General features: G+C 41.3%; 10 protein-coding genes across 10 annotated transcripts; 6 read left to right on the top strand and 4 right to left on the bottom strand.

The window, feature by feature from the left end:
• Positions 1 to 59: 59 nt before the first annotated feature.
• Positions 60 to 1,178, top strand: RRP43 (exosome non-catalytic core subunit RRP43; the record flags this gene model as incomplete). Its single annotated transcript, XM_018131528.1, has 1 exon — positions 60 to 1,178. One exon carries the CDS (start codon positions 60 to 62, stop codon positions 1,176 to 1,178), a length of 1,119 nt encoding a protein of 372 aa, XP_017986584.1.
• A 243-nt stretch (positions 1,179 to 1,421) lies between these two features.
• ELO2 (fatty acid elongase ELO2) lies at positions 1,422 to 2,468 on the bottom strand (the record flags this gene model as incomplete). The annotated part of the gene is made up of 1 exon (XM_018131527.1): positions 1,422 to 2,468. One exon carries the CDS (start codon positions 2,466 to 2,468, stop codon positions 1,422 to 1,424), a length of 1,047 nt encoding a protein of 348 aa, XP_017986585.1.
• A 370-nt stretch (positions 2,469 to 2,838) lies between these two features.
• SNT1 (Snt1p) lies at positions 2,839 to 6,771 on the bottom strand (the record flags this gene model as incomplete). Its single annotated transcript, XM_018131526.1, has 1 exon — positions 2,839 to 6,771. The coding sequence occupies one exon, from the start codon at positions 6,769 to 6,771 to the stop codon at positions 2,839 to 2,841; it is 3,933 nt and encodes a 1,310-aa protein (XP_017986586.1).
• Positions 6,772 to 7,342: 571 nt separating this feature from the next.
• AW171_hschr31431 (nucleobase:cation symporter-2 family protein) lies at positions 7,343 to 9,079 on the bottom strand (the record flags this gene model as incomplete). Its single annotated transcript, XM_018131525.1, has 1 exon — positions 7,343 to 9,079. The coding sequence occupies one exon, from the start codon at positions 9,077 to 9,079 to the stop codon at positions 7,343 to 7,345; it is 1,737 nt and encodes a 578-aa protein (XP_017986587.1).
• Positions 9,080 to 10,034: 955 nt separating this feature from the next.
• UGX2 (Ugx2p) lies at positions 10,035 to 10,586 on the top strand (the record flags this gene model as incomplete). Its single annotated transcript, XM_018131524.1, has 1 exon — positions 10,035 to 10,586. The coding sequence occupies one exon, from the start codon at positions 10,035 to 10,037 to the stop codon at positions 10,584 to 10,586; it is 552 nt and encodes a 183-aa protein (XP_017986588.1).
• Positions 10,587 to 10,711: 125 nt separating this feature from the next.
• On the bottom strand, positions 10,712 to 12,379 carry PWP1 (rRNA-processing protein PWP1; the record flags this gene model as incomplete). Its single annotated transcript, XM_018131523.1, has 1 exon — positions 10,712 to 12,379. One exon carries the CDS (start codon positions 12,377 to 12,379, stop codon positions 10,712 to 10,714), a length of 1,668 nt encoding a protein of 555 aa, XP_017986589.1.
• Positions 12,380 to 12,800: 421 nt separating this feature from the next.
• Positions 12,801 to 14,159, top strand: NMT1 (glycylpeptide N-tetradecanoyltransferase NMT1; the record flags this gene model as incomplete). The annotated part of the gene is made up of 1 exon (XM_018131522.1): positions 12,801 to 14,159. The coding sequence occupies one exon, from the start codon at positions 12,801 to 12,803 to the stop codon at positions 14,157 to 14,159; it is 1,359 nt and encodes a 452-aa protein (XP_017986590.1).
• Positions 14,160 to 14,711: 552 nt separating this feature from the next.
• Positions 14,712 to 15,551, top strand: NCW2 (Ncw2p; the record flags this gene model as incomplete). Its single annotated transcript, XM_018131521.1, has 1 exon — positions 14,712 to 15,551. One exon carries the CDS (start codon positions 14,712 to 14,714, stop codon positions 15,549 to 15,551), a length of 840 nt encoding a protein of 279 aa, XP_017986591.1.
• A 270-nt stretch (positions 15,552 to 15,821) lies between these two features.
• Positions 15,822 to 16,355, top strand: UPS1 (Ups1p; the record flags this gene model as incomplete). The annotated part of the gene is made up of 1 exon (XM_018131520.1): positions 15,822 to 16,355. The coding sequence occupies one exon, from the start codon at positions 15,822 to 15,824 to the stop codon at positions 16,353 to 16,355; it is 534 nt and encodes a 177-aa protein (XP_017986592.1).
• Positions 16,356 to 16,910: 555 nt separating this feature from the next.
• Positions 16,911 to 23,354, top strand: GLT1 (glutamate synthase (NADH); the record flags this gene model as incomplete). Its single annotated transcript, XM_018131519.1, has 1 exon — positions 16,911 to 23,354. The coding sequence occupies one exon, from the start codon at positions 16,911 to 16,913 to the stop codon at positions 23,352 to 23,354; it is 6,444 nt and encodes a 2,147-aa protein (XP_017986593.1).
• Positions 23,355 to 23,625: the final 271 nt, after the last annotated feature.

The following is a 23,625-nucleotide window of genomic DNA, read 5'->3' on the forward strand; positions in this document are numbered from 1 at the left end:
ACCTTGAATACACATAAAGTGCTCATTTTAGTACCTGCTTAATCTCATATATCCATTCAATGAGTACCATAATGTTTCCACCGCAGGTGCTTGCTCGTATATCACCAGATTTATATTTGCAAAGACATCTATCCCTCGGTATTCGACCATGTCTTCGCTCATTTGAAGAGTTTAGAGATATACAGATTAGCGATGAGAATCTATCCAGGTATAGTGCTAGTTGTAAGAATATGAATTCTAATAATATCTTGGGGTCGAACGTGCTGAAAGCAGGTAAAACGGTCATTATAACTACTATTACAGGCGGTATAATAGAGAATACGTTCGCTAGCACTGGGTCAGGGAGAACGGTTTCAAACGGAACTAAGGCCGAGGAAGAAAACAGGACTATATATCCACTAGTGGAGATTCATAGAGGCAACTCTGGAATGCCTACAGATGAGGAGATGATTATCGCTCAGAGACTTCATGATGGCATATTATCCTCGGAATTAATTCCGAAGGAGTCATTGGCTGTTAAAACTGGTCTAAAGACTACCGACGAAAATGGGAAATCCCAAGTGATCTACCCAGAAGATGGTGATGCGGGGGCGGCTTTTGATAACGGTATACTGGACTCTAAGATGAGTAGGGTGTGGAGTTACACGCTTTACGCTAAGGTCGAAGTTTTCAGCCGCGATGGCCCATTAGCCGAACTCTGCTGGAACTCACTGATATATGCTTTACAGAAAGTCCGTCTTCCAAGAGCTTATATTGATGAACGTGCTAGTGATCTTAAGATCCCGGTTAGAACAAGGGGTCGTAGTGCGGCAATTAGAGAGACCTATGACATATTATGCGATCCCACTGAGAGCATTCCATTAAAATTGAATACTGATAAAATAGCATATGCTTCGGGGTTTGGGGTTGTTGAACTGGATCCCGAAGCGCAAATACCGGAAGATGACGAAGAAATGGATGTCGAACGCCAAGATAAGGTGCTTTTGGCGGACCTAGAGGGTGAAGCCGAGGAAACTTCGATCAATTCGAGAATATCTGTAACAACAGACCAGCATGGAAACTTCAAGAATGTCACAATTATTGGAGGCGGACTGAAACTAACTAAAGACTTGATACGCCACTCACTAGATCTAGCTAAGGAACGCTCTAAAGATTTAGACTCAAAAGTGATATCTTAAATTCGTAGATGGCCGACTATTTAATATATATATATCTTATATAAATAAATAACTTGGTACTTCGGGTAATGCACGCAAAGTATCCAACTTACATGTCAGAGTCTCGAAGACTCTATTTTTATCATTATTGAGTCAAGGCCGCGCTCACTTTCAGTTTTCTTTATCATTGTAACCTCCTAAGCGCAGCATAATACCTTTTGCTTATATACAAATTTCAAAGTCCAGTAGGCATTCGCGAGCAACTTACTTCTTAGAAGTTTGTTGTTTTCTGGTACTTGGGGATGGTGAAGGTGTAGCGGTATTCTTAAGGTCGACATTGACGTACTCATTAACTTTAGCTGCAACACCACCACGGACCCTCTTAACTACTCTGGAAGTTTTTGTGCCCTTGTTTCTGTACACCTCGATGTAGAAAGCAATAAACAAGAACAAGTAGGAGGAGATAATGGTGCAACCGGCGACAGTTGCAGTTAGAGATCCAACACAGCTTCCACAGTGGGGCATTTGAGGGAAGTAGTCGTGAATCAGCTTAGTGTACACGGCAAAATAAATAAATCCTATATCAAGAATAAATTGGATAATTTGGCACCTAGTCACCCATTCCTTCCACCAGACTCTGATACCTCTAGCAGCCAAAAAGTAGTACCAGTACATGATAACATGGACTCCCAAGTTCAAAGTAATAGGAACCCACGAAATGGAAGTAGTACCAACCAACTGAGTGTAGCAGAGCAGAGCAGTAGCACCGTGGTGGTAGGTGTGCAAAAATGTCAACTTCTTCTTCTTTAGGATCAAAAATAAGGTGTCAATAAACTCAATATACTTCACAATGTAATTCATATAGTACAACGTAACCATAGGTTGGGTCCACGCGCCAGAGTTACAAATAGCATAGAATAAGCCATTGTTGACAATCATAGGCACCAACTGCTCCACCATCAAAACCAAAATTCCCAGGGAGATTCCGGTTAAGAAAAGATTGTGAAGCTCGAATAAAAAGTTCAACTTGAACGCAGGATAGTTCTTTAGTAAAACTTTGCCGAAAATAATCAAGTAATAAGTGGCGATAGCAGCAACAACATGCTTAAATTCAGTCAAAGGCAATTCACCGGCAACAAATTCGAAATCATTTGGAACAAAGCGACCCTTAGTCAAAATAGTAGCCCATTTATTAAAATGGTCCCATAAATAAATATTGAAAAAGGGACGATCAACGTTAGGTACAAAATCTAAAATTTGAGGATACTTCTCAAAAATTGGAAGGCTGTAGTTCTTTAATATTGACAGCATTTTATTTTTGGAATCAAGTACAAGTGACAGTGACAAACACCTTAGCGGTAAATATATCCTGGCAACTTAGTTGTTGAATTGGATCAACGGTTAAAATATATACAAAGAAAGTTAAAGGATTATAAAAATTTATTAAAATGGAATCTCTGAAATTTTCCCAAAACTTTAAAATGAAAATGTTGGGGAAAGCCGGGTAAGAGTGTTTCATGTAGACGTAGTAATACAATTTAGTGAATAAAGTGGTTGTTAGCTAGCCGAGAGCCGATTGTAGATAGCTTGTTAGTAGCAGATAGTATATACAGGCTAGTTTGTGAATAATGTCATTTTGGAGGCAAATACTGTGTACATGGCACAAAAAGACGCGCTGAAGTTAGCGCCTGGAATATGAGTCGTCGGGATGGGCCTTGCCGCTGGTTGCAGGGTTCGAGGTGTTGGTCGATAGTAGGCCTAGAGCTTCTGGTGCGGATGCTACAGCAGCCAGAGCTGCCAGGGGGTCGCTAGCAAAGTTGAAAGATGATTGTTGGAGGGAATGCATTGCTCTATGTTTTTGGGCGTTAGGAGCGGAGTGGGCGAGTACCGGCGGTAGGGCCACTGGGAGGGAGGAACGGTCGATCGAGCACGCTGTAGAAGGCGAGAAGTTGAACGCAGGGGGGGTGTGTTGGCGGAGAGGGGGGTGACGTTCTTTGAAGGGCTCGGGGAGCTCGTGCGTTGATGGTTGGTTTAAGATAGAGTTTATGGACGACCATTGTAGTTGTGTTGGGCGGGAAGGGCCTGTTGAGGAAGGTGCCGCGGGAGTTCGGCTATTATGAAAAGTAGGGACAGTAGGTTCCTTGGCAACGCCTGTGCCTGTGGGATCGTTCCTAGGCTGTTCGGGTGTAGTTGATCTCCTGGAATTGGGCTCACTATTGTTTAGCAAGCTCCTGATCGAGGACCTGCGACTAATGTCGACGGGTTGAGGATCTGGTTGGGGTTCCTGTGTGAAATGGACAACAGGTTGCTGTGGTGGGTTAGATTGTTGTACTGTAGACAGCTGCGAGGAGGTCTGCTGCGGAGAGTTTTGCTGTGGAGGAGGCATGGTGTTGGCCACAACATTTTCAGAATGCATTGGGTTATGCAGTAGCACAGATGGAGTGTGCTGAGGTGGTAGTCCTTGTGAGGGGGTATCCTGGGGCAAGCTGCTGTCTTGGGTATCTGTCACGTGATTTGAGCTAACAGCGTTCACCGGTGATGTCGTCCTTTTAATGTTGAAGAGGCCTAAAGAAGGCGCCTGCTGAGGCGGGATTCCATCTGTATTGACTAGCTCGGTGGCGTTTGTGCCAGGTGCAGGGGAAGCTTTTTCCTGTTGCTTAATACGCTGGAAATTGACATCACCCTCTTCCAGAAGTGGTTGCCAACCCTTGGACGCTACTTTACGTTGATAGTAATTTCTCACCATTGTAGTAGATTTCGTTCCTAGCTTGTCTGAAATCAAGTGCCATTGTGAGCCATACTGCTTTAGCAAAATTGGGAACATGTCACTTTCCTTCACGCTCCAGTAACTTGACCTGTGGTGGTTGTCGTTGTGTCTGGGCTTCTTTTTCGGTATCCCAGAAAGGTCCTCAGAGTCATCACCTGCTAACTCTTTACTGTCAGAGGTGGTGCCTTGGTTTATCAGAGCAGGCCCTTGGGAAACGGTTGATTCCCTATCATGTAACTCGGGCACCTCTTCAAACTTCATTTCATTATTTTCATTCTGGACGTCGGAAAGGGAACGTTTCTTGGGTAATTCAGAGCCCTTCAAGGTTGTCATTACCTTAACCGTATCTTGGTTCGTATCAGGCATTGGTGTTGTATATTCTGTTTCATCTTCGGTGGCATTATTATTGTTGATATCTGCATGGTTAGGAAAGTCGGGTTCGACAGGTTTCTGATCTTCCTCAGTAGATTCAATTTTGTCCGAATCTACCTTGATTTCAACCTGTTGCATTACTATCTTGTGCTTTTCAACTATTGGATCGATCTCGTCGAGTTTAGAATCGCTGTAATTTTCACCTTCACGAGACTCGGATACATCTTGTTTCGTTCTTGGTTTCTCCTTTTCCCTTTCCTTGCGACGTCGATTAGAACCGCTTTTACGCTTTTTGTTTTTCTCCATAATCAAACTCTTATATTTGACTCTTTTTTTAGTACGATAATAATGTAATACGCACTCCTCAGGAGATCTAAGTCCGCCCATAAGATTTGCAATTTTCCCGAACTTCTTAGGGTAGGTTAAATATGCTTCTACGAATAAATTATGCTCCTCCTCGGAAAAATTGTCTACAGCATCAGTTAGCACCCTTGAAGCCCATTTATCTTTGTCTGTAACCAAATTATTAATATCCTTAAACCTCATAGAGAATTTTTTGACGGGATCCAAAATCATTGGTGGAATGCTGGCAGCTAACTGGTGATGTTTATAATCTGGATCAATTTGCAGCAGCACCGATTCAATTTCAGCATCGTCAACAAAATCAGCTCTATTCCTACGACGGGATAAACGATTACCTTGTTGCTCTTGTAATTCCCGCTGTTTTTCTTCTTCACGTTGACGGGCTTCGGCTTCTCTCTTCCTCTTCTCCTCTATTTCTTGGCGTCTAACGTTTTCGCTTACCTTGTCCATAGCCTCACACTTTGAGATCCAGTTTTCTTGTAACTGCAAAAAATTGTGTTTCAGAATTACGGTCTTCTCATATTCATAACGTTTTAACTTAGAAAGGGACGATAATAAAATAGGCCTTATAGCTTGCGCGTGAATTAACTTATTCTGATCCATGAATGGATACTCAGAAAGGGATTTAATCGGGGTTTTCAATAGATATTTCTGTTTTGAAATCCTTACTTCCCTTGTTAAATTCTTTAATAGCCAAAACTTCATTTCAGTTTCTTTCATAGGGAAAATATAACTCTCCACAGGGACCAAAGGTTCCGGGTAGGGTGTCGGTGAAGGAATACTTTTTGGTACATGTGGGCCTTGGGTTAATGGATCAACATAACCATCATATAGAACATCTTCTCCTCGAGCTTCCTCTTCTTCGTTGGCAATGCCGTTCTTCGCATCTTCATTAGGCATATCAACTTCTTCCTCGTCCTCATCTTCCTCTACTTCTCCTTCAAGATCTGATTTCTCTTCTTCATTTTGCTCTCTCGTCAGGTCATTCGCATTTCCAAATTCATTTTCTTCAAGCTGCCCTTCGGTAAGCTTATCTGATACTTCAGCAACATCAGGTGACTCTTTTGATAAGTTATAACTATGATCCGCATCTCGCATTTCAGTTCGGTTATCAGTTTTATTACTTTGCGTCTGTTCAGGATGGCGTGAATCTATTGATCTAGTGGATTCATTTTCACTATCATCTAGCATACATGATTCATCAAGTCGTAAATCAATCCGTTTATTGTCGTATGCGACTTGTTTTTCAACCTGTCTTGTAGTCATTGGTACCGAGTTAATTAGGCTCGAAGCCACATTAGGATGTTTCTCAAAATTTTTCTTTGATTTCGGCATTTCATATGCATCATCAATTCCATCGCCCACAGTTCCAGAACTTCCTTGATAGCCGTATTTATTATTATAATGCGGGCTACGATAGTGGTTTGAAGCATTGAGCCCAGCACTACTAGACCTCTTATATTGTTTCAGTGAAGAGGAAGGCACTATTGTACTACTTCCGCCTTCATAGTCAGACTGTTGGATGGTGGTATTAGCAGAAGATGATGAAGATGAAATAGTACTAGAATCTCTCCACTTGCCGCCTCGATGTAAGTAACCATTTGAACCTGGGGGATTATCATACATATCACTGGAATCCATCGTTCGCTTAGTTCTAGCCGCAGTCCCATACTGGCCTGCGTAGCTAGTATAACCGTGATATGACCCATTCATTGAAAAGTTTGGAGCAGTAGAAGGTGGATGGCCAACTTGCGCATTATATCTGCTCTGAGTGGTGCTCGCAGCTCCAGAATACCTCGATATCGTCTCTGGACCACTTTTCTTCGTCGGGCTTGCGGTCCACGATTCAGGATTGTATCGGCTACCAGTTCTGGATGAGAAGGTCTTTCCCGCTACACCATTAGGATCATATCTTGACGGCCTAGAATCAACTCCTTGGGAAACTGTAGGACTGCTATACGGCACTGAGGATTGGTGACCTGTGGACGGCCTTATATTGTTATAGTGTCCAGAACTATGCTGATAATGTCCACCTCTTGAATATGAAGTATGCCTGGGATTACCACCATAGTGATACCTCTTTTTTTCTCCTAATCGTTGAGATAAAGGCATATCAAACAATAGAAGCAATATTAAGGAAATAATATTCTAGTATCTTCAAAGTGGAAAGAATAATATGCTTTGGTTCTTTGCTTCTCTTTATAATCCAGCCTCCTTTCGGTAGACGACTGGTCTTAAGACCTATATGTGCTAAGAAAACAACAGAAGCACTAAGAATAATATGTTTAACAGCTAGCGGAATAAACCAGTTGTCTCGCGTCGATAAAAAGCCTTTAGTGCTGTAATATTAAACTATTCTTCCTTGGTTTATTTATTATTCAAATCCTACGAAGAATATTAACTTAGCACAAAAATTGTTAAAACTAAGTCTATAGAAAATTGAACTTGATAAAACGTTTAAAGTGATATGGTGATTCATCAACAATGAGAGCAATGCTTAATAAACAGGACACAGTGGAACGTTACTGAGTAATGTTAGTCCTAATTTACAGTGGTTGGTTATTCTTCAGTTTTTCCTTAATTACTATTAACTGCTTTTATTAAATTAACGTATCTTTATTCTATAGAATGAAGGATGTTGGAACTGTGAAAACGAAATTAAGCCGCCCAAGTGAAAAACCAGTCAGGCGCTGTACTTTTCCTCGTTTTCCTTCTTAACTTTCAGATTGAGGTCTATTTGTCTCTCAAAACTATTATATTGTGGAACATAAGCGTCCATATCAATTTCATTGATTTCTATCGTTCTGGGAGGGTTGACGTTGTGCTCATCGTCGTCGTGATCATCAAACTCTTGAGGTAAAAATAGATTCAATATTGTAGCTATAAAGCCAGCTAGACAATAGCTTGAACCCATTACCAGTGTTATGGCGTTCAGGAAGCCCTCAAGAGCTTGGTTTGAGCCGGTATAGTTGAAGACGTGACTAAACCAGTCGGGAATTAGAACGCAACCAATGCCCGGAAAGAGTGAGGCTGTTAGAATGAACCTATCGCGCCTAGTAAAGGAGATAGTAGTTATTATTTTAATACCACTCACTAACACAGAGGTAAAAAGGAAGGAGGTCATACCACCGAGGACAGGCTTAGGGATTGCGACAAGGGCTGCAGCGAATTTCGTGAATACGCCCATCACTATGAGGAGGAAACAAGCCCAGTAACCCACAGTCCTACTAGCGCAGCGGGTCATGGCAATCACACCATTATTTTGAGCAAAAGTTGACATTGGGGTGATGGTCATGAGGCCGGCTAGTAAGCCGTTTACACCGTCACCAAGAACACCGCCCTGTAAACGGGATTCGTAGACAGGACCTTCTAGCTCGAGCTTTGAAACTTCCATCGATGCATTCAGATCTCCTAGGGTTTCCATGACCAGCAGTGTGTACACAACCAAGAACGGTATAACCGCTGGACCATATACTTTGAACTCGAATGTCTTAACCCATGGGAAAGACAAAACCCGAGCGGAGTCTATACCACTTCTGTCGAAATATCCACAGGCGGCCGCAATAATACAGCCTACTAGTAAACCGACAATGACACTACAGGACTTCATTATTGGAGCACCCCATTTTTCACATAAAATGATAGTAATATAAACGGAGAATGCCAGACCAATAAACTTTGGACTACCGTATGGAGCCGCCATTGGTGCCCCTTCAAAGGGGCACATGCCGTCAATGCACCCTGCACCACCTAAGATATCTTGGAATCCTGACTTTAATAAAGACGCACCCATAGTAACCAACACACTACCTGTCACAACACTTGGGAAGAGTTTTCTTAAGTAACGAGGTGGAACCATACTCAAAGCAATCTCCCACAAAGCGCAAAGAGTAGAAGTTCCAATTAGTGCACCGTAGCCTCTAGTACACTCTAACAATTCGCCGTTAGCACCCGTTGGACAATAGCCTGTTCTATACATCATTGGCAAGATGCCCTGGACCAAGGGCAGCACGCAAAAACTTGTTCCAACAACGGAAAGCATCCCAGATCCCACATACATCTGCGTAAACGGTATTCTGATACGCGTAATCTGGATTAAAGATAGTATGCCACTAACTACCAACGATGCTCCAACCAAATATTGTTGCGAATCGCTGCTGAAGTTGGCGGAAAGAGAGATTAGAATCGGAGGAGTAATAACACCCGCAAGCATTGCTAGCGCATGTTGAAGACCCAAGATAAACCCAAGAACTAGCGGAACATCCTGGTCTACAGCAAAGAAAGGCTGTGTATTCTTGACCTTGCTGAAAATCTGAGGAGTGAATAGAAATTTGTAGTTATATTCACCGATAAGACCTTTTCTCGTGGTCAATTTGCGTTTCAACCTTTTGATCAAGGCATTATCCCCCGTGGACGTCATTGCGTAGTGTTAATCCCCAATTCAATGCCAGCTTCTACAGTGCAGTGAATACTAATTCTACACTCTTAAATTAATTTGAATCTCATCACATTAATTCCTTTTCATGCTATAATTCCGATGAAATTTTTAAGTTACTGGTAAAAAGAAACTTTAATATGTGCCGAATTTTAACTTGAACCTTACAGGAAAAAAAACTCTGATTCTAGAAGTAACTTACATTATGTAATTACTTTTGTCGGCGAAAGATCACCGTCTACAATAATCACCGTCTACAATAATCATGTTTCGTACATTATGATATGCCGGATTTCGTTGTGCATTCCTGAACGCCTAACAGTTTCACCACTTTCTAATCACGTGACAATTCATAAAGATCTCCTATGACATTACGGAGAATGAACGGCGCTCAAGCCAGTTCAATAATTACCCAGTGTCATTATAGGGCATAATTTATACCTCCAATAAACCATGATCTTAACTTAGAGTCGGACAGTCGGCCGACTCAAGCCAGTTCCTACATAGTCGGATTTTTTCGGACCTTAAGTCGTTATTATTTGACCCCGCTATTTTAGTGGCACACATACCTGAAACATAGACCTTGTGTCGTAGTGTGCTATATCAACGGGATCTAAAAGCCTCGTATAGCCTCCTCTCGATACTTGTCACGAAAATAGTTGGTCTAGTGTGCTCCAATCATGTCTAAATTTTTGTCCTTTTCCACGAACCCATTGTCCCTAAAGAAGACGCCGTATCCTTAAACATAAAGGCAATGATATTAAGTCATTATGCTTAGTTCAAATGTGATGTTATAAAAAAGTATAACTTTGGGAGTGTCAATTTTAGGTTCTGTTGGATCTTTCGCTAAAAATAATTACTATAAGCAACTACCAGGACTAGGTGAAAAGAAATAGCAATTTTATCTTGTTGCGACGCCTAATTCAGGGTACATTGAAGTATGTCTAACAGTTTATTGTTGTCTGAATGCATGCTGCAAAGCGAGAAATCTGTTGCATATTCCACATCATTTTCATCTGAACTCTACGCTCATAGCAACGTGTGCCAATTTACGATTTCTACGTCTGAATCACAGGGTTTCTCGTGGAATCAAGATATATTTGCAAGTCAATACCAGCAGTTATGCAAAGTTATCTACGACGGACATGTGGATTCAGTGGACACACTTATTCAGAAAATCACTCCGCCTTCGTACCAAGATGAAAATATCTGTCGTGATGTATTCCATGATGATGAAATGGAGCAAGAGGGTGATTACTCTGATGGAAACGTGGATTCAGACCGGTATGCGACTCGCTCGACAGATATCAACGAGTGGAGAAACAGGTTAACTCGGGAGTTAAGCAAACCACGTAGAAAGTCAGAAAGGAGCATTTCATTTGTATCTGATTCAAAAAATGGGACATACCGCGTTGCAGACGTTATCGAAATAGATGTTAACTCTGCGACACCAGAAAACGTTCGTCTTCGTGCCTTAGTAGACGATTTGTGAATATATTGTCTATATATCATGTTAAGTTTCTAATATACAGGTTTGTCGTGTACGAAGTGGATGCCTTAACTGCGAATCGAATGCATATGTTAGTACAGAAGAGTGTTCTGAGATTAATTAATGGCCTATGACTCTTCCTGTTCTTCTTCATCCTCTCCAAGGTCATCCACGGTTAGAACTGTATCCGCGTTATTGTTGATGATGTATTTTCTCGAAAATCTAGAGGATCTTCCAAGCTTCCTGGCCTCTTCTCTAGCCTTTTGCTTTACTTCCTTTAGCTCGTTTGCAAAGGATTTACGAACAGATCTATTGGTGAACACATCCCATAATTTTAAGCCTGGGTTAACACCCCCCACCACGATTGTACCGTTCACCTCCAAGTCTGGGGCAAAACTGGTGCTTAGAACATTTCCGACACCGAAATCACGAGATAACACCATATGAGGTCCCTTATGTTCGTCATTCGATCCTGAAACAGGGGCTTTCCATAATTTTACAATTTTCTCACCAACTGCACTGGTAATTAACATGTCTGGGACAGAAGAGTTAATCGACAAGGAAGAAATACCTGCATCGTGTGCTTTCAAAGTCCAAATTGGCGCGCCATTCTCGCCATTTCTCAAATCAAATGCATAAACATTACCATTGTCTGTACCTGCCATGAAAACGTTTTCATTTGCGAAACAGACGTTTTCAACATCCTCTCCAGAGCTAACTGACCAATATTTGGACATCTCACTGTCGTTAGATATTCTGACATCGGATAAAGCAACCCGAGAGTCATAACCACCAGTCAACAAGACAGAGCCGTCAGTTGGATGCCATTGTGATGAGGCAACGGGATTACTGCCATGGATCGAAGGAATTGACTGAGCTGCTGATCCGTTGTTTAAATCCCACAATTTTACTGTATGATCTGCAGAAGTGGAAGCTAGGACAGCACGGAATTGTTTGTTGTGGGCCAAAGACAACACAGCATCAGTATGATGAGTAGTGATATGTTTCTTGCCCTTCTTCTTACTCTTCTTGCGACCTGCGCCAGCGTCCCCTGATTCGCCGAGAATCATGTCAGGGAATGCCTTGTCCACACAGTCAAGATTCCATATTTCAATTGATGGGTCAAAAGTTCCAACAGCAGCGAAGTTTGCAATGTTGTCTGAGCTAGATCCGGGCTTATAGTTGATCCACTCCACACACAACGGAAAAGCGGGAAGCATTAAATCGTGATGCACATACAAAGATGGGTCACGGATCAATCCTCTCGCAACATCAGGGTCCTTCTCATCACCTTCCTCGGTTGGAATATCTCCATCATGAAAACCAGCACCATCGTCGTACACATATACGTCTAAATATGATATGTCGTCTTCAGTTCTTGTAGCCAGCACCAAATTGTCGGTAGGGTAGATCTGAAGCTCTTGCTTCTCTTCATGCTCATCATCCTTAGTGGGTAGCGAGATGTATGGATCGTTTTCGTCATCGCCTTCGTGGAAAGTCGCTTCAGCTGGTAGACCAGGGAACATAGCAATTTCTTCACCATCAGCGTCATTATCATAATTCTCCATGTCAAATTCCTTAAGATCATCATCCATCTCTAGTTCACTTTTTAAATTATCTAAAGCTTTCTTCCCTCCACTTTCTTTATCATCAGCCTCCATTAAGTCCTGTTTGGCATCTTCCAAATTCAATTTCGCCAACTGATTAATCCTTTCCATTTCAACATCATCAAGTTCATACTTTTCTGGAAATTCAGATGCAAATCCCCTTGGGATCCAAGTAGTAGCAGACAGCATCGTAGAATCAAAGATCTTTAATGGATTCAGGGCCTAGATGTTGTACTGAAGAGCTCATCTCATCGCCAATAAAATATTTTCATACAAAAATTTTTATTATAAAAAGAAATGTGTCACGTGAAACACCTAAACTTGCTCATACTATGAACAAAGATGGATCAGGTCGGTTATAATTTATTCATCACTTAACTTGATTCTAGTTATGATATTTGACTATATTTATTAGTTTGTAGTTACTTTCTTAGTCGTTGTATGTTTTTGTTCTATATTTCTCATGCATAAGCCTGCTAAATTCGAATTACATTACTTCCGAATAAACTTCCTCGAACAAGCATCAAGTAGAATCACGAAGTAAACTATCTTGAAAAGGGTTAAAAGTTACATAAAAAAGGTGATAAAGGGTCATTAGCTTGTTTTAATCATGGCAGACTCATATAACTCGAAGAAACTAAAAGAATTGTTAGAACTATTATCTTTGAACAATGGCGATACTCAAAAGTTAACTCAGCAACAGCGCAAGGACTTTGAAGACTATAAGTTCTGGAAAACGCAACCTGTCGCTAAATTTGATGAAAAAATTGATGAAGAAGGTCCTGTTCATGGTAGTATGAAAGTTGAAGATGTGAGGGCAGAGCCATACCCTTTATTGGAGGAGTTTGAGTGGAGTACTCTAGATATAACCGATTCTAAGGATTTGGAGGATGTCTTCGTTCTTTTAAACGAAAACTACATTGAAGACAAAGATTCAACTTTTAGATTTAACTATACAAGAGAATTTTTCAATTGGGCATTAAAGCCGCCTGGGTGGCGCAAGGACTGGCACGTTGGTGTCCGTGTGCGTTCTTCAGGCAGGTTGGTTGCATTTATTAGCGCTATTCCAACTATTTTGGAGGTTAGAGGGAAGCCTTTGAAAAGTGTGGAAATCAATTTCTTATGTGTGCACAAGAAGTTAAGAGCCAAGAGGTTGACGCCAATTTTGATCAAGGAAATTACAAGACGTGTAAACTTGCAAGATATATGGCATGCGCTCTATTCCGCTGGAGTTATTCTACCATCTCCAGTTTCAACATGTCGTTACACCCATAGACCGCTCAACTGGTCAAAGTTATACGACGTCGGCTTTACAGCATTGCCCGCTAATGCTACCAAATCGGAAATGGTCGCCAAATACACATTGCCCAAGAACACACTAGTAAAGGGTTTAAGACCAATGGTGGAAGATGATATTGACGCCGCCCATGCGCTTTTTAATAAATACCAGGCAAGATTCGATCTTGTGCAGTCATTTGACAAAGAGGAATTCAAACATTGGTTCTTGGGCAACGCTGATACTCCAAACGTGATTTATTCATACGTCGTTGAAAAAGAAGACGGTTCAATCTCCGACTTTATGTCCTTCTATTCGTTGCCATTTACCATTTTAAATAGCAAACTGCACAAAGAATTAGGTATTGGGTACCTATTCTACTATGCTTCCGATGCAGACTTCGCCTACGATGACAGATTTGATCCTGCGGGCACCGAGCTCTTGCGTAATAGACTCAAGCAGCTCGTAAATGACATCTGCATCATTGCTCGTGATCAAAAAATGGATGTTTTGAACGCATTGTCCTCCCAAGATAATAACTTATTTTTGCAAGACCTAAAATTTGGCCTTGGAGACGGCTTTTTGAACTTCTACTTATTCAACTATAAAGCTAAACCTATTAGCGGCGGGATCACAGAGCAAAAGAAGTTGGATAATATTATGCGTAGCAATAACGGTATTGTGATGTTATGATTAACTCATACGATCACTATTTCCAATAATAATGTAATAATCTATCGCTCTATATTATAGGCTAATATTGCAGTTAGAATGCTTTCTCAGGTTGTATTTTGACTACTTTTTAGTTTCGTTGGTATGTAACCCTTATAATTAATCATCAGTGAGTGTTTTTATTTTGGAATTGAATGCTTCGTTCTTGTTGTAAAATGCGTTCTAATCTCCACCGGAAAGCGTAACTATGTAGTTGTTTTGCGTTTAAAATAAAAATACAGTTCAACGTGCCGACATCAAAAGCAAAACAAGTCTTGAATCTTGCTATTATATATTATAGCATTAATTAGCTCCCCCTGGAACAAAAAATATCTATCAGATTATATATTAAAGCAATTGAGCAATTGCAGTTCTTTTTATGTGTAGCTGCGATGAGCGGCTCGTTGCTATAGTCAATAATATTTAAAGAATTAGGAAGTCTTATTAATATTGTAATAATTACAACGTCTCATAATCATTGTCAAATAACTTATTACAAATATACGAGTATTACGAATTAATCAGCTTATTACAATGAGAATTTTGAACGTTGCATTGAGCCTTGCTGCAGTTGCCGCCGTACACGCCAATGAAAACCAGGCTTTGGAGGGAGAAAATGCGGACACAGTTATTTATGATACAATTGTTACCCAAACTGTCATTCAAGAGGCACCAGTGGTCGAAAATCATGCACAGTTAAACTTAGTTGCCACTAAATTTGTCACAGTGACAGTGCCCGCAGTTGCGCCAGCGCCAGCTCCTGTGGAAACTAACGCAGTAGAAACTAACGTAATCGAAAACAGTCAAGTACAAGACAATCAAAGAAAGGAAAGCCATGCTACAGGTGTTAAAAATGACGGATATTGGGCTGTTCCTCCTAGTTTAACTCTTGTGCAAACCAATGAAGCTGGTCAACCCTACACTGAGTTCTTCTGGTGGATTCCTCCTCACTTACAAACTCATTTGGCTACGCCACAGCCTTCGCCTACCAACCAGCATTCACAATTATCAAAGACTCCAGAGTCAACCATGTCACACGAGTCTGACAGACAAAAAGTTACACATTCTGCAGAAACCACGCGTTCCACCGATGACCGTGACAAGAGTAACTCTGCAAGAAAAACCAGCTCCATTACGACTTCTTCAGATGAAAGCGTCTCCAGAAGCAGACACGCAAAGACTATAACAAGAGAGAGCACTACAGAGACGATTTCAGACGATGACCTAAAATCTTTTGTTACTTCTTCCAGCAGACTTTTGACATTTGCCGCTAACATCGCCTCAGAGGCTATTAACAACGCTAACAACAACCATCCAGGCGTTATGTTGTCGCCTATTGCAGGATTAGTGGCTGCAGTCCTACTGGCGCTTTAAACGTCTGCGTTCCTGATTTCTTACATACAACTGTTCTTTGTAGTTTTTTTTGTTTTTACTCGTTCTTCACTTTTCTGAAAAATAAATTTTAATTAATCTCCTGACTTACTAAATAATCCCTATAACAGGCGATACTACTCCCTTACAGATCTTCAACGCTGCTGGCTCATCAGTTAATATATTAGCTGGCAAAACTACAGGTTACACTTAAACATTTTTCTACTTGCATAAAGATAGATATCCTCCTATTTTCACTGACCACAGACTGAAATGGTCCTTTGGCATAAGAATACACATGTATTTGAAAGAGATTTCCGTACTGTTTCCCTCGCATTCTTCAATAGATATCCAAATCCATATGCATCACACGTCCTATCAATAGACACCATCTCCAGAACGGTGGACGACCTTGGAAGGCTCCATTCTATTCGTCTCATCAAAAAAAGCGGTAAACTCCCGTCCTGGGTTAAGCCCTTCCTAGGTCGTATATCAGACTCCTGGATAATAGAACAGAGCCTTGTCGATCCAGCCAAGTCGCTCCTTCGCACCTACACAAAAAACCTGGACCACACGCGAATTATACAAGTCGAAGAGCACACCCAGTACCGCTACGATGATTCTACAGGCACTACGCAAGTCGACAGTAAGGTGAAATTTTGCAGTGCGTTCGGTATGGGCATTAAGAACCGCATAGAGGAGTGGTCCCACCGTCGTTTCGATGAAAACATAAAAAGGAGCCGCCTTGGGATGTCATTTGTCATGGACAAGCTCGACCACCGCGCTCAGCTCCTTTGGAGCACGTGATTCACTCTAGATTCCCACACTTTTGCGTCAAACCACGTGCTCGCACCGGCACCCCGCGCATCTTGCACGGCGGTTATCGCGGTACCCCGGCATGTTCTGTGAACCGTCATCTGATTGGTCAGTTTTCAATCGGAGAAGCCCACGGCATATCGTACGGCTTTCTGAAGAGAAACGCTATTGGCTAAACTTTCATTGAGTAAAGTTATTATCAGTGCGTAATAGAGCACGGACTCGTACTGTTTGCCACCTTAAGAACCTTCATTTTGTCTATATAACTTATTCCCCTGTCTGAACTTCATCTATTTATTTATTATTTATTAGACTTTTACTACAGTGTAAGCAGGGTTATTTATTGTTGCATACCGTTACACGCTCGCGTTAAGAAACAGTCAATCACCATCAATATCTTATCGGATCTAGTTGGTACTTTGTCAACAGTGCTTAGAGTATCCTCGGATTTAAGAGTTGGCTCACAGGAATTCATACAGAAGAATCTTTATAAAAAGACATATCCCGAATATAAACAACTGATAAGGAGAATTTGGAGAAATTGTAATGCTAAAATCGGAGGCACGTAACGATTTAGAGGATGCTTACGAAGGCGGAACTCCTTTTTTAGTGGAAGATCACAAAACAGACCCTACTCATGTCTCTTGGGCAAATGCGATGCCTGGGAAGCAGGGTTTATACGACCCTGAGTACGAAAAAGATGCATGTGGTGTTGGGTTTGTCGCCAATATTAATGGGTCTGCATCTCATAAAATCGTATCAGATGCCAAGTATTTGCTATGCAACATGACGCACCGTGGTGCCGTTTCTACAGACGGTAACGGTGACGGTGCTGGTATTCTTGTAGGCATACCCCATGAGTTCATGCAGAGAGAATTCAAGATGGATCTTGGGGTGGAAGTCCCTCCCAAACACCAGTACGCTGTTGGTAATGTGTTTTTCAAGAAGGGAGAAGATGAAATCAGTTTGCGTGAGTCTAAAGGAACTTTTGAAAATATTGCGGAATCTTTAGGACTAAAGGTGCTAGGATGGAGAGGGGTACCTCATGATTCATCTATTCTAGGATCTGTTGCTCTCTCGCGTGAGCCGATCGTTCTACAGCCATTAGTTGTGTTCCGTGAGCTCTATGAAGCGGCTCCGGTATCTGATGAGGAGTTTACAGAAAAATACGAGGTTAAATTCCGCACGCAACTTTACATTTTGAGAAAGCAGACTTCCGCTGCCATTGGTCTACAGAACGGTTTTTATGTCTGTTCGTTGAACAATAGAACCATTGTTTACAAGGGCCAGTTGACTCCAGCTCAAGTGTACAATTACTATCATGACTTAACGAATGCCCATTTCAAATCGCACTTAGCATTGGTACACTCACGTTTCTCCACTAACACTTTCCCATCTTGGGATCGTGCACAGCCATTGCGTTGGATTGCCCACAATGGTGAGATCAACACATTGCGTGGTAATAAGAACTGGATGCGTGCGAAGGAAGGTGTGATGGCCTCAGAAGTTTTCCAAGATCAACTAGAGAAGTTATACCCAATTATTGAGGAGGGTGGCTCCGACTCTGCTGCGATGGACAACGTCTTGGAGTTGTTGGTTATTAACGGAATTCTTTCTTTGCCGGAAGCTATGTGTTTAATGGTTCCTGAGGCATACCACAAGGATATGGACTCTCATTTAAAAGCCTGGTTTGATTGGGCTGCGTGCTTAATGGAACCATGGGATGGTCCTGCTCTTTTAACCTTCACTGATGGTCGTTATACCGGTGCAACTTTGGATCGTAATGGTTTGAGACCTTGCAGATATTACATCACTGCGGATGGCCGTGTGATTTGTGGATCTGAGGTTGGTGTTATCCCAGTCGACAACAAGTTGATTGTCTCTAAGGGTAAGCTAAAACCAGGTGACATGTTATTGGTCGACACCATGCTAGGTGAGATGATTGACACTAAGGTCTTGAAGAACAACTTCTCAAAGAGAAAGGATTTTAAATCTTGGTTGTCTAAAGTTATTAAACTAGACGATTTGTTGAATAAGACCAAAAATATTATCCCTAAGGACTTTATCTCCAACTCTTCATCTTTTAAGGTTCAGCAAGATCCTAGACTTTTGGCATTAGGCTACACTTATGAACAGGTTTCACTATTGCTTGTTCCAATGGCTTTGACAGGTAAGGAAGCTTTAGGCTCTATGGGTAACGATGCCCCATTGGCATGTTTGAATGAAGACCCTGTACTAGTGTATGAATACTTTAGGCAATTGTTCGCTCAAGTTACTAATCCACCAATTGACCCAATCCGTGAAGCTAACGTCATGTCTTTGGAATGTTTCGTCGGTCCTCAAGGTAATCTTTTGGAAATGCATCCTTCACAATGTGATAGGTTACTACTAAAGTCTCCAATTCTAAAGTGGAACGAGTTCGAAGCATTGAAGAACATCGAGAAGGTCCACCCTACCTGGTCTTGTGCCAACATTGACATTACTTTTCCAAGATCTGCAGGTTTACTTGGCTACACTGATACGATAGAGCGCATTACCAAAGAAGCCTCAGAAGCGATCGATCAGGGTAAAAACATATTGATACTTTCCGATAGGAAGTTGGATGCAAAGAATGTTACAATTTCATCTTTGATCGCTGTTGGTGCTATCCACCATCATTTGATTAGAAATAAACAGCGTTCTCACGTTGCTATCATTCTAGAGACCGGTGAAGCCCGTGAGGTTCATCAATTCTGTGTTCTATTAGGATATGGTTGCGATGGTATCTTCCCATATTTGGCTATGGAAACGTTGGTTAGAATGAACAGAGAAGGTTTAGTGCGCAATGCAAATGATGATAATGCCCCAATAGATGATGATACTTTGATCGAGAATTATAAGCATGCATTGGATGGTGGTATTCTAAAGGTTATGTCTAAAATGGGTATTTCCACTTTAGCATCATACAAAGGTGCTCAAATTTTTGAAGCTCTAGGTGTCGATAACTCTGTTATTGATATGTGTTTTGCAGGTACCGCATCGAGAATTAAAGGTGTTACATTTGAGTATTTGGCACAAGATGCGTTTTCTTTACACGAACGTGGTTTCCCATCCAGAGAAATTGTTCAAAAATCTGCCAACTTACCAGAAGCTGGTGAGTATCACTGGAGAGATGGTGGATACAAGCATGTGAATGACCCCAGTGCGATTGCTTCTCTACAGGACTCAGTTAGAAACAAGAATGAGGACGCTTGGGAACTTTACGTCAAGAAGGAAATGGAGGCTATCAGAGACTGTACTTTAAGAGGATTGTTAGAATTGGACTACGAATCTTCCACGGCTATTCCTCTTGAGCAAGTTGAACCTTGGACCGAAATAGCCAGAAGGTTTGCTACTGGTGCGATGTCATATGGTTCCATTTCGATGGAAGCACATTCAACATTGGCAATTGCAATGAACAGATTGGGAGCAAAATCTAACTGTGGTGAAGGTGGTGAAGATGCTCAACGTTCAATTGTACATGCAAATGGTGATACTATGAGATCTGCTATTAAGCAAGTTGCATCCGCCAGATTTGGTGTTACCTCACACTATTTATCTGATGCTGACGAAATCCAAATTAAAGTTGCTCAAGGAGCTAAACCTGGTGAAGGTGGTGAATTACCTGCCCACAAGGTCTCAGTTGATATTGCAAAAACCAGACATTCAACACCATATGTTGGTTTAATTTCTCCCCCTCCTCACCACGATATTTATTCTATAGAAGATTTGAAGCAATTAATTTACGACTTGAAGTGTGCTAATCCACGTGCCGGTATCTCTGTGAAATTAGTTTCTGAAGTCGGGGTGGGTATTGTGGCTTCTGGTGTCGCAAAAGCTAAGGCTGACCATATTTTAGTGTCTGGTCATGATGGTGGTACAGGTGCTGCTAGATGGACGTCTGTTAAATATGCGGGTTTGCCATGGGAGTTAGGTTTGGCTGAAACCCATCAAACTCTAGTTTTAAACGACTTAAGAAGAAATGTGGTTGTTCAAACTGATGGTCAATTAAGAACAGGTTTTGATATTGCCGTGGCTATTTTATTAGGTGCTGAGTCGTTCACTTTAGCTACCATTCCGTTGATTGCAATGGGATGTGTGATGTTGAGAAAGTGTCATTTGAACGCTTGTGCTGTCGGTATTGCCACTCAAGATCCATACTTAAGATCTAAATTCAAGGGACAGCCTGAACATGTGATTAACTTCTTTTACTACTTGATTCAGGACTTGAGGAAGATTATGGCGAAACTAGGTTACCGTACCGTTGATGAAATGGTTGGCCACTCGGAAAAGTTGAGAAAAAGAGACGATGTAACAACTAAGGCGTTGAATATCGATCTATCTCCTATTTTGACTCCTGCCCACCTCATTCGTCCAGGTGTACCAACAAGTTTCTGTAGAAAGCAGGACCTCAGATTGCACACTCGTTTGGATAACAAGTTGATCGATGAAGCAGAAATTACCTTAGATAAAGGTCTGCCAGTTACCATTGACGCAGCTATCATTAATACCGATCGTGCGCTAGGATCTACCTTGTCATACAGAGTTTCAAAGAGATTTGGTGAAAATGGTTTACCACAAGACACTATAGTTGTTAACATTGAGGGTTCTGCTGGGCAATCATTTGGGGCCTTTTTAGCATCCGGAATCACCTTTATTTTGGATGGTGACGCTAATGACTACGTTGGAAAAGGTTTATCAGGTGGTAAGATTGTCATCAGACCTCCTGAAGATTCCAAATTTAAGTCAGACGAGAACGTTATCATTGGTAATACATGTTTCTATGGTGCTACATCTGGTCGTGCGTTTATTGCTGGTAGTGTTGGTGAACGTTTTGCTGTGCGTAACTCTGGTGCTACCCTTGTCGTAGAAAGAATAAAAGGTAACAATGCATTTGAATATATGACTGGTGGTAGAGCAGTTGTTTTATCCCAAATGGAGTCCTTAAACGCGTTTTCAGGTGCTACAGGTGGTATCGCTTACTGTTTAACTTCAGACTATGATGACTTTATTGGTAAGATCAACTTAGAAACTATTGAGTTGCAAAGCTTGAGCGATCCTGTAGAAGTTGCTTTTGTGAAGAATTTGATCCAAGATCATTATAACTACACAAAATCCGAACTAGCTTCCAGAATACTACGGCACTTCAACCACTATCTGAAATATTTTGTTAAGGTCATCCCAACTGACTACAAGAAGGTTTTGGATAAGGAGGCAGCCGAAAGTTCTAAGGCCAAAGAACGCTCTACTGCCGAGTTCCTGAAAAAATTCAATGGCATCAAAGATACATCTGCGGATGCAACCAATGGAGAACTTCAAGAACTTGCAACTGCCAAGAAGCAAAAGATTAACTCCAAAACAATTTCAATTAACAGTATTATTAAGGAGCCAAAGGTCATCGATTTGGAGGATTCTGTTCAAAGTAAGGAACAGATCGAAAGCCAAGCTGAAAAGTTGGATAGAGTTAAGGGCTTTATGAAGTACAAGCTAAGTCATGACGAATACAGAAAGGTTTCGACCAGAGTGCGTGATTGGAAGGAACTTTCGGGGCCTATAAGCAAGAAAACTGCAAAGGTCCAAACTGCAAGATGCATGGACTGTGGTGTTCCATTCTGTACTTCCGATACAGGATGTCCGATTTCTAACGTCATTCCAAAGTTTAACGAATTAGTTTTCAAGAACCAATGGAAGTTGGCATTAGATAAGTTATTGGAAACTAATAATTTCCCTGAGTTTACCGGTAGAGTATGTCCCGCTCCATGCCAAGGTGCTTGTACTCTAGGAATCATTGATGATGCTGTTGGTATTAAATCAGTGGAAAGAATTATTATTGACAATGCTTTTAAGGAAGGATGGATTACTCCATGTCCACCAGAAGTCAGAACTCAACGTACAGTTGCCATCATTGGTTCTGGTCCAGCTGGTTTAGCATGTGCTGACCAATTAAATCGCTCAGGTCACTCAGTAACTGTCTATGAAAGGGCTGATCGTTTTGGTGGTTTGTTAATGTACGGTATTCCAAACATGAAGCTAGATAAGTCCATCGTCCAAAGACGTATAGATTTATTGGAAGCTGAAGGTATTGAATTCGTTCCTAACACGGAGATCGGAAAAGACATTACCGTCGAAGAGTTAAAGAAAAACTTTGATGCGGTTGTGTTTGCAATTGGTTCCACGGTACCAAGGGACTTGAGAATTCCAGGTAGAGAATTGAAGAACATTGATTTTGCGATGACTTTATTGAGCAAAAATACCAAGGCCTTATTGGAAAAGGATCTTGAAACCGTCAGGAAGGAAATCGAAGGTAAGAAGGTTATTGTCATTGGTGGTGGTGACACTGGTAATGACTGTTTGGGTACCTCAGTTAGACATGGTGCCGCTAGTGTTTTGAACTTTGAATTGCTTCCTCAACCTCCTAACGAGCGTGCCAAGGACAACCCATGGCCGCAATGGCCTCGTATAATGAGAGTTGACTATGGTCATGCTGAAGTAAAAGAACGTTATGGAAGAGACCCTAGAGAATTCTGCATCCTTTCCAAGGAGTTTATAGGTAACGAAAACGGTGAAGTCACTGCAATTAAAACTGTTAGGGTCGAATGGAAAAAATCTCAATCCGGTGTATGGCAGATGGTTGAAATACCGGGCTCGGAGAAAACCTTCGAGGCAGACATTGTATTGTTATCGATGGGTTTCGTTGGTCCAGAATTGATGTGCGATCCTTCTCTAAAGAAAACAAAAAGAGGAAATATTGCTACTATTTCTGAATCCTCTTACTGTGTTGATGGTGGTAAGGTCTTTGCTGCCGGTGACTGTAGAAGAGGTCAATCTTTGATTGTCTGGGCCATCCAAGAGGGAAGAAAGTGTGCAACCGCTGTCGACGTGTTTTTAATTGGTTCTAGTAACCTACCTGGCAATGGTGGTATTGTCAAACGTGATTACAGGTTATTAGAAGAGTTAGCGTCCGCTTTTTAAGTACTGAGTGCTTACTTACCATCTGAAGCTAACTTAGCCTGCTATCATTCAATAAATATGTGCAATTGTTGCACAATATCTACTATGCTGGGGTTTAATTAACTCCTCCAAGCCTGCAGAGACAGGTCTATGAACAGAATACTCCGCATGCGTGCCAATGACTTTATTTTTTTTGTTGATATATCGATTTCGCATCCGGTTAAATTTATTTATTTATTTATTTAATTTTATATTTAATCATTATTTATTACATATTTTTATTCTCAGTCAT

The sequence above is a fragment of the Eremothecium sinecaudum genome, chromosome III (assembly GCF_001548555.1).
Source record: "Eremothecium sinecaudum strain ATCC 58844 chromosome III, complete sequence".
In the NCBI taxonomy this organism is placed as follows: domain Eukaryota; kingdom Fungi; phylum Ascomycota; class Saccharomycetes; order Saccharomycetales; family Saccharomycetaceae; genus Eremothecium; species Eremothecium sinecaudum.